The 9868-nt window shown below is 32.9% G+C and overlaps 3 protein-coding genes across 6 annotated transcripts; 1 reads left to right on the forward strand and 2 right to left on the reverse strand.

Annotated features, from left to right (window-relative positions):
- Nucleotides 1-1564: 1564 nt before the first annotated feature.
- On the forward strand, nucleotides 1565-4055 carry LOC111916640 (protein CHROMOSOME TRANSMISSION FIDELITY 7). 4 transcript variants are annotated; one of them, XM_042901486.2, is made up of 7 exons: nucleotides 1565-1740; nucleotides 2258-2458; nucleotides 2545-2797; nucleotides 2882-2977; nucleotides 3037-3105; nucleotides 3201-3544; nucleotides 3619-4055. In XM_042901486.2, exons 2-7 carry the CDS (start codon nucleotides 2289-2291, stop codon nucleotides 3749-3751), a joined length of 1065 nt encoding a protein of 354 aa, XP_042757420.1. In that variant the 5' UTR covers nucleotides 1565-1740; nucleotides 2258-2288; the 3' UTR covers nucleotides 3752-4055. The 4 variants fall into 4 exon arrangements, with proteins under 4 accessions (XP_042757420.1, XP_042757421.1, XP_023768077.1 ...); XM_042901487.2 differs by having other exon boundaries at nucleotides 2277-2458; XM_023912309.3 differs by having other exon boundaries at nucleotides 1566-1740; nucleotides 2243-2458.
- Nucleotides 3856-4421, reverse strand: LOC111916641 (major allergen Pru ar 1). Its single transcript, XM_052771023.1, has 2 exons — nucleotides 4215-4421; nucleotides 3856-4142 (listed from the first exon to the last, which is right to left on the reverse strand). The coding sequence occupies exons 1-2, from the start codon at nucleotides 4396-4398 to the stop codon at nucleotides 3856-3858; spliced, it is 471 nt and encodes a 156-aa protein (XP_052626983.1). The 5' UTR covers nucleotides 4399-4421.
- A 2584-nt stretch (nucleotides 4422-7005) lies between these two features.
- LOC111916540 (secreted RxLR effector protein 161-like) lies at nucleotides 7006-7662 on the reverse strand. Its single transcript, XM_023912203.1, has one exon. The coding sequence runs from the start codon at nucleotides 7660-7662 to the stop codon at nucleotides 7006-7008; it is 657 nt and encodes a 218-aa protein (XP_023767971.1).
- Between the last annotated feature and the right edge of the window lie 2206 nt (nucleotides 7663-9868).

A 9868-nucleotide genomic window follows, 5' to 3' on the forward strand; every position in this document is an offset into this window, starting at 1 on the left:
CAAATTGTAGGGACCATCCGAGTTAAAAAAATAAGTTAGGGACAAAATGCAAAAATTCTCCCAAACCATGGGGACCATTCGTGTAATTTACTCTTATTTTTCGTTTTGTTCATATGTGGGTAACTATTTTTTTGTATATATCTAGGGATTAGACTTGTTGAAAGTGTTCATATATGACCATTATGACTGGATAAAACCTGCTACAACATTTTATAATGATCATACGTGAACACTTTCAAAAAGTTCGATACCTAAATGTATAGAGAAAAAAATTAGTTACCTAGATGTGAACAAACCAAAAAGTTAATTACCTCAATAAGTCATATTCTATATAATTTTTATTTATACATAATTTATTTTCTACATATGACCAACCCAACATACAAAATTATCATGACAAAATTCTAAAACCAAAATGTATTGTGGCTTAAGTCATAAAAAATATGTTATTCATACAACCTTTGTTTTTATTATATATTAACTATGAGACTCGTGTATTATACATGTTTATTAAACAAAAAATATGAATGTCTAAACATTTTAAGTCTGAATTTATAGAAAAATTAAACAAATATTGGATTATTGAAATCATAGTGTTCCTTTTTTTTAAAGTTTAAACAAATAATTTAAATAAATAAACAAAAAGATTATTTGGCTTCTAGTTTAGGAATTTTGAAATTAAAAGGAAAATTACATAAATAAAATTATTATTTATTTATTATTATATTTAAATACTATATAAAATTTAATAAAATGAAAAAACCATAAAATAATATATGAAAAATAATTTAATTTAAATAAATATAAAATGATGAAAATACTATTATATATAGCAAAAAAGATTTTTGTTTAAAATAATAACTAGGTGTGACACCCGTGTATTAACGAGTTGATTTAAAAAAAAATAAACATTAAAGTGTAAACAAAAAATATTTTTTTAATGTACAACTTTAAAATAAGAAAGGAAGAAACATATTTATTGCAATTTAATATCATATATATGATATTTAATACTTTACATATATAAGTATATGCCTTTAATTTTAAAAATTGAAACAAACCAAAAATTGACAAGTGGATAATATTTATTTCAAAAATACCATAAACTGACAAGTGTCAAACTTTATGAGAGATTAACCTGTGGTAAAAAAACATTCATTTATTAAGGAGGACTAGGTGTGAGACCCGTGTAATACACGGGTTGATTTAAAAAAAGATTAAAAATTAAATTAAAGTGTAAATAGAAAATATTAATGTACAATTTTAAATAAGAAAGGAAAAAATGTATTTGTTGCAATTTAATATCATATATATGGTATTTAATACTTTATATATATATATATATATATATATATATATATATATATATATATATATATGACTTCAATTTTAAAAATTGAAACAAATCAAAAATTAAAAAATAAATAATATTTATTTTAAAAATATCATAAAATAACAAGTATCAAAAGATTTGCATGTGAGAGAAAAAACCTTTTTATTAAGGAGGATTTTAGGGCTTTACCTAGGTTTATTTGCCCCGGCGGGAAATCAAAATCTATTAAAATGAAACTCAAATTTCATAGCATCCGCGCCAAAAGATGACCTCGCAGTTTTGCATTCCAAACTGCGACACAACAGAAGACGCCTCATTTGTGCTGCTTTTCTCCTGTGAAGCCACCGGCCGGAGCGCCGCACCCCACAGTTACCGGAGACCTTCGACTTTCGACCCCATAGCTACAGGTTCGTTTCTTCCTGCATTCGTTCTATCTTTTTATTATTATTATTATTATTATTATTATTATTATTATTATTATTATTATTATTATTATTATTATTATTATTATTAATTTTGTGCTGTCGCTCTTTCTTCTTATCGCTGGTTTTGTGTTTCTTCAAATTTCCATCTGGAATCTGGTCTTATATACAAAATAAGAGATATACAGAATCTGTATTATTGCTATTCTTCTTTCTTCTTAGCGCTGGAACTACCTTATGATCTTGATTTGGTTCTCTAGTTTGATCAGTGTTAAAATCTGGACACCCACTTTGATTAGTGCACATGAAATTGAATTGATGCATCAGATTTGGTTCTTTAGTTTCTGTGAATGTGAATTTGCTTCTGTTTCTGTGAATCTGATTTTGGTTCAATATGTTCAATTTTGTGATAAGCTGCCCATACTATGTTCAGTTATGATAACTGCAATGTTGTTGATGCTTATATGATACGTTGAGTGTAATCTAGGAAGTCATTCTTCAGCTCAACTTGTTCTTCACAGCAACAACAATCAATGCAATCGAAAATAAATTCTTTCTTCAGACCTTCTTCTTCTTCCACATCACGAAGCCAAGCCCTAAATCCACCTCTTCCCCTTTCGGATAACTTGTCCGATGATGAAGACTTCACCAGAGAACCCGAAATTCCCATTATATACACTCGACGAGCTCCAAACACAGATGGGTATATTCCATGAGTAGCATTTTGTTCCATTTTTACCATACAAGAAGTTACCTGACTAAAGTTGACTTTTGGTTTTCGATACGCAGAGCTAATGATGATCTTTTCAAAGAAAATGATCCAAACAAACTTAATTTTGGACAACAGTTAGTTTCAACAAATTCCAAAAAAGTTTTAAACAAGAAAAGGAAGTATGCACAGTTTCATTTGGATCTAGGTCAATCCGATTTTCTATTACACACTTGTAAAACTTGTGGATTCAAGTTTGCTCCAGGAGATGAAGAAGATACAAAGGTTCACAAAGAATTTCACAAAAGCTGCACTCATGGTATTCAATTCAAGGTAGATTCTTTATCCTTATATCTTTTATGTTAGTTTCCAATATTTTCTTCTACTCATTCATTCTTCATTGATTTTACACTTAAGGGTTGGCGTAATGAAAGAGCTATAGATACACACTCATTAGAACATGGACGTATTATTTTGGTCCTTAATGATGATCCTCCTGCTCATATAAAAAAGGTACATTCAACATCTTTTAAATAATCAGTTTCTTGCTTAATAAAAGTTCGTAATTACAGGTTGAGGAGGTTATAAAGATGATGGAGATGGAGCTTGGTGATGGATGGATCTTCCATAAACACTGTAAGGTGACTAATTTTCACAAATCCCTTCAATATTTTCTTGATTTAATGACTTTCTTGTTTCCCGATTTTGTAACTAATCTTTCAATTTTCATGTATAGGTTTATCTTTATATCTCCTCCCAACGGGTTGCTGGATGTCTAGTTGCAGAGCCAATAAACAAAGCGTATCCATTAGTTTCAAACTCAGACCAAAACCATGACGTCACCACCACTCTAAAAAAGGTCAAAAAGTCAACTCCAGCCACTCTACAATTCGGTAGCATTAGTTTCCAAAGAGAAATCATAAAAAAAGATAAAAATCAAAGAAATTCAAATGACACTCTTCTTGGAGCCATCATTTGTGAAAAAGACTCAATCCCTGCTGTTTGTGGAATCCGTGCAATTTGGGTCACACCCTCCAACAGAAGAAAACACATTGCCACTCATTTACTCGAAGCCACAAGGTACCCTTACCCCTTCACACACACACACTTATGCCTTTAAAGTTTTACACTTTTCTTTTTTCATATGATTGTAGGAAAAGTTTTAGTTCGGATGTGATTCTAGAACATTCTGATTTAGCATTCTCTCAGCCAACAAATGTGGGGAAGTTATTAGCATCAAGTTACACCAACACTAAATCTTTTTTGGTTTACACAACAACTTCATAGTAAGCCAATAAATCTTGAATTCTCTTCATTATTTCAAGAAACACATTTTTGAGACAAATTTTATTTATGGTATGATGTTTATGTCAAGAAAACATTGTGAATTATTAGACATATGCATCAGGGTTTTTGAGGAGGTAAGCTTCCACAACCTTGTAAAGCCCTAAAACCTTTTCTTTGCCTGCATTTAGTTCTTCTTCCTTGAGCTCAAAATCACCATGGGTGTAAATAGTTGTGGTCATTTTTGCAATGGTGCCATTATCAGATGAATCCTCAAACTTAATATCATACGACACCTTTTCAATCTTGTCTGATATGCCCATACCTTCAATCAAACTATACTTGTATGTGAATGTCTTCTCATTCATTTCATCTATTTCGTGCTTCACAAAACCTACATACAAGAATTTAATTAGACACAAATATTTGCCACTATTAATAGATATTGGATCAGATATAAGTTTACCTCCTGCAAAGTTAATCTGCTTAATGCTTCCGGCCCCACCATCACCTTTGATAAACTCAACACTTTTAATAGCATCTGGCAAGAGTTTTGGCATCAAATTGTGGGAGTCGATAATTGAGGCTTTGAAAATTCTTGATGGAGGGATGGTTGAAATGTGTTCATCGGTATATGTCAAGACACCCATGGTTTTCAAGGATAACAAAATGGTTAAAATGGGTTGATTCGAGTGTTTTGGAGTGTGTATATTGAAGGTTGATGTGGGTTGTATTTATACTTCATAGGTTGAAATGTGTAGAGGATTGTGAAGTTGTACTTGATGCAATTGTAGTTGTACATTTGCATTGGCAAGATCAACATTCTGTTACTTGTCCACATTTGAAATGAGTTTTAGCCACAATAAACGATAGGAATCAAACAAAATTAAGTATAAGTCTCACAATTTTAGTGTTAATGTTATTAATCTTTCTATACATCCATTTTGTTGGCTTTTATCTTTTGTATGTGTGTGTATGTGGGGTGTGATGTTTCTAAAATTAAATGTAAGAGATGTCATAAACGTAAACAAAAATATAATCTTAAAATTTAAAGAATATAATTTAAAAATAAGAATTAAACAAAAAATCCACATAGACATATTGTGATCAAAATGTGTTCAAAGTGGACGTCATGTAGGCATGAAAAATGATTTTTTTTTTTTTTTTTTTTTTTTTTTTTTTTTTTCATTTTTTTGCTATATCATGCGATAATGGTCAATTGAAACCAAATTTCTAAATTTACTAGTAAACATTTATTTATTAGAACATTGAGGACTATATGTGTTAATCGGCATACATGATGATGGCTACATATAAAATAACCCCAATATTTTAAATAAACTATAATATCAACATGATAATTTGAAATTCCAAAAAAGTGAATATTTGAAAATTAACTTATACGCCTGTTGGCATTCCAGCCTTTCTTCGCCTTTCATGGCCACATATCTTTCTGGCTAAGGAATGGAAAATCCTTATCGTGTTCCATGAATCCAATTTGCATTTCATCCGGGAAAAGCCATCTTTTTCTCAACAATGCCTTTGTCATTTGATCCAATAGTGTTCTGTTAGATAGGAACAGATTTGATAAATACTGATAACTCTCGGATAGAGTATTAGAACGGAAAGATCCATTAGATAATGAACGATTGGTTCTAAGCCATCTCTGGCGATTAATCAACAATTCGAAGTGCTTTTCTTGCGTCTTCTTGATAAACCAACGTTTATATAGAGATGTAGGACGATTTTTTTGGGGAGTAAGAAGCCCCTTTGACATCTCTTCATCTGCAAATAATTCTCGATGTGAAAACACAGAGACAAAGGGCTGAGCTTTGAATAGGAAAAAGAGTGGATCTGCAGGGTCCCAAATGAATTGGCTTATTCGAAAAAGACCTTGTTCTTTGGTAATATTGAAATTATTGATTATGGTTTATAAGCATGTTGGATTTTGTCTAATGCTGTAGAAATCTAACTATCAGTAAGTATATGCCAAGGTTGCAAAAAACGCTCGACGTTAGCTAGTCGGTGGACTGGGGTCAAGGGATTAATCGGCTAGGCGGAGATTAATCAGATGATTAATCGGGTACCATTAATTGCTAATTTCTTCAATTTAAAAATAAATAAATATGACTAGAATCATATCAAATTTCGTAAATACCATTAATATGATAACAAAATAGGTTAATATGATTAATACAACACTAATCATGCCTCAAATAGTTTCCATTGAGATAAAACTTCTTTAAAATGCTAAAATTTCTTCGTTTTAAAATGTTTCACTTATTATGTATGCAGGGATTAATCGCTAGGCGCCCTTTAATCGGTCGAGTAGCGCCTAGGGATTAATCGGGACCTAGTCGGGATTTTTACAACAATGGTATATGCTAATTCAAATATTATATTTTTGAGTTTGTTTAAACTTAAAAAATACATATAGCTTGGTGTTAAATCCAAGAAATAAGAAAACCAACTAGGTTCCATTTTTGAATACGAGAATACTAGACCAAACTAAAAATTGATTCTTTAACATACTCTCAAATTAAAAATCTTGAAAACCATTCAAAAGAAAGTAAAACGAAATGTAGAATTGAGTGTTGTAATCTTTTAAATCGTACTTCCATCTAAAGTATTTGTCTTGTTTAATATTGTAATACAATCCAGTGACTGGCAAAAAAAATAAAAAATTACAAAGCTAACATGAAAGCTTTGGCTGTTAGTAAATCTTATGTTGTAACTGCCAAAAGACAGAACTTCGGAGCCATTATCTCTCCACATTGACAAATATCTTAATTGATAATTTCTTCAATAGCTATAAACTGTATATATTTGATACAATATAGTTTCCTAATTCGTTATCAAGGTTGTTGGTTCATGCAAGTTTACAAGCTTATTTTAAAAGGCTATACTTATTATAAAGTTGTATTGTAGAATCTAACAATGCACCAATGTTGAGGCACTTCAAAGTATAGAAATCTATGGTATTATTCAGAGAATCGTTCAAAACTATTTTATTGATATGGCAAGCTAATAATAAATAGAAGACGTGTACAATGAGAATAACCAATTCACAAAAGTATCGGACTTGGCTAAGAAAAGGATAAACTAATACTAGACAAAGATTGACTAAAAAAAACAATATCCAATACTCCCCTCAAGATGGAGCATGTAAATTGACAATGCTCGTCTTGCCAAGAAGAAATTGAAACTGAGCTACACCAAGGCCCTTAGTGAGTAAATCAGCAACTTGCATTTTGGTATTAATTTGCATGGGCATAATCTCCTTTGAAATACTCGTTCACGAACAAAAAAACAATCCATTTCAACATGCTTCGTGCATTCATGAAAAACGGGATTGTTCGCGATGTATCTGGCGGCTTGGTTGTCATGTTAAAAAGAGTAGTAGGTCCATCCACACCAACTTGTAAATCTCGAAGCAACCAATGAATCCAAATAATCTCGCTAACTGTCGAAGCCATCGCCCGGTATTCTGCCTCAGCTGAAGATCGTGAGACCATCGATTGTTTCTTAGTTTTCCAAGAAACCGAAGCACCACCAAACACGATCAAATAACCGGTCATGGAGCGACGCGTGTATGGACACCCTAGCCAATCAAAATCAGAAAATGTTGTCAACACGTAATCTCCACTTTTCGGTAAAAGAACACCTTGTCCAACTGTGCCTTTTAAGTATCGTAGCACGCGGTGTAAAGAGTCCAAGTGACTACATCGAGGATCGACAACAAATTGGCTCAAAACATTAACCGAGTATGTAATATCAGTTTGCATGGCTTGTAGATACAACAAGCGTCCAATAAGCCGACAAAATTTGCTTGCATCAACCTTATCTTCATTCTCACAGTGATCAAGTTTCAAATTTTGTTCAATAGGAAACGGAATAGGTTTAGAACCTAGCATGCCACTATCTTTAAGAATATCCGAGACATACTTTCTTTGACTCAAGACAAGCCCCTTATCAGTTTTTGCAACCTCAATACTAGGAGTGTCAATTTATGACACGACACGACAAAAATACACGACATGAAATGAAATCGTGACGAAATCAAAATTCGAATTCGTTTTCGTGTCGTGTTCGTGTCAAGTATAAAAAACACGATGTCGTGTCGTGTCGTGTTCGTGTTTACAAATTCACACGAAATTGACACGATTGAGCATGTGTTTGTCGTTTTTATCGTATTATATATGATTAAATATGAATTAAATAAAAATAATAGTTATGTAATATTATCTTTGTCGTGTTGTCGTTTTTTAATTGGTTCGTTTTCGTGTTAGTGAAAAAAAACACGACATCGTGTCGTGTCGTGTTCGTGTTACAAAAAAAACATTGTCGTGTCGTGTCGTGTCAGACAAAAACACGACACGACGGCCCGATTTGACAGGCCTACTCAATACCAAGTAAATTTTTAATTTCACCTAAATCCTTGATACTAAAGGCTTCATGTAGTTGCACTTTAACTCATTGAATGCTATTCGGTTTGTTTCCAATAATTATCACATCATCAACATAAATGAGAACGGCCATGTAAACTCCTCCTTTATCCCATAAGAACAAAGAGTGATCTGCTTTTGACTGACAAAACCCCATTCTCAAAAGAAAAGTGGTGAATTTTTGGTACCAATTGTGTGAAGCTTGCTTTAACCCGTAGATTGACTTCTTTAATCGACAGACACGCGTTTCGTTTTCTTTTGCAAACCCTTGAGGAATCTTTATGTAAACCTCTTCCTCAAGATCTCCATGCAAGAAGGCATTATTCACATCGAGTTGGTGAATACACCAATTCTTCTTAATCGCAACCGCCAATAAAATACGAAGTGTTACTAGTTTAGCAACCAGTGCAAAGGTATCATGATAATCGACGCCTTCCATTTGTGTAAACCCTTTTGCAACTAGCCGTGCTTTGTATCTTTCTATTTCACCATTTGGTTTGAACTTTATTTTATAACTCCACTTTGAATCAATGGCTCGTTTTCCTTCAGGAAGGTGCGTCAGAGTCTAAGTATCATTATCAACAAGTGTTATAACCTCCTGTTTCATTGCACCACGCCAATGTGGACTTGTGAGGCTTCTAAGAAGGTAGTAGGCTCATTATTGGACGTAAAGGCCACAAGATAAGCAACATGTTTATTAGAAATTTTTTATAAGAAACAAAATGAGAAAGAGGATGTACCGTCGAGGCCTCTTGATCGAAAACGGGTTGTTGATGACTGACGGAAGGGGAAAGTTGCACGAAGTAATCTCGAAATTTCTGAGGTTGTGTTTTTTTCTAACACTTCTGATTGTATTTTCGAGATTAGTATGCATTTGCCGGGCTGGTTCTGAAATAAAATCTGAATAATCTGATGGGCTGGCAGCAGAAGGCGCAGCTAGGCTTGTGCTCGGAATTGGGCTACTTGGTGCATCTGGTCCTACTTGCGGCGTTGGGCTACCAGAAGTGTTGGTACTATCAGGCTCCAGTGAACTAGTATACTCAACATGTTGCTCAGTGGTTGCCAACAAATCATCATTATGATATTCTGGGTCCTCATTTACTTGAAATTTTTTGTCATAATTTTTATTACCTTCACACATACCTTCTTGAAGTTTAGTTGGTAAGTCATCATCACCTTGTACAATGCATTGTGTATCTTTGAAAGGATACACATTTTCATCAAAAACTACATCTCTACTCACAATAATTTTTTTAGACTCAATGTTGAAAATTTTGTAACCTTTAGTACCTTGTGGGTAACCCAAAAATATACCAGGTTTTCCTCTTAATGCAAATTTATCTCCCTTTGTATTGGTGTTTTTGTGGTACGCAAGGCACCAAAATATTTTCATGTGTTCATACCGTGGCTTAGAATTCCAAACAAGTTCATAGGTAGTTTTATTTTTAATGACCTTTGAAGGGATCCTATTGATTATATATGCAGCCTTGAGCACTCTCCCAAAAACCTCTTTGGAATATTTGCTTGAAACCGAATTGCATGCGCAATTTCTAATAAGTGTCGGTGTTTTCTTTCCACAACGCCATTTTGTTGTGGCATATGTGGACAAGTGGTTTCAAGCAATATACACTCTTTATTATAGAAATCACACATGAAATTAGAGGTAAACTCACCG

Source organism: Lactuca sativa, chromosome 1 (genome assembly GCF_002870075.4).
Source record: "Lactuca sativa cultivar Salinas chromosome 1, Lsat_Salinas_v11, whole genome shotgun sequence".
Lineage (NCBI taxonomy): Eukaryota > Viridiplantae > Streptophyta > Magnoliopsida > Asterales > Asteraceae > Lactuca > Lactuca sativa.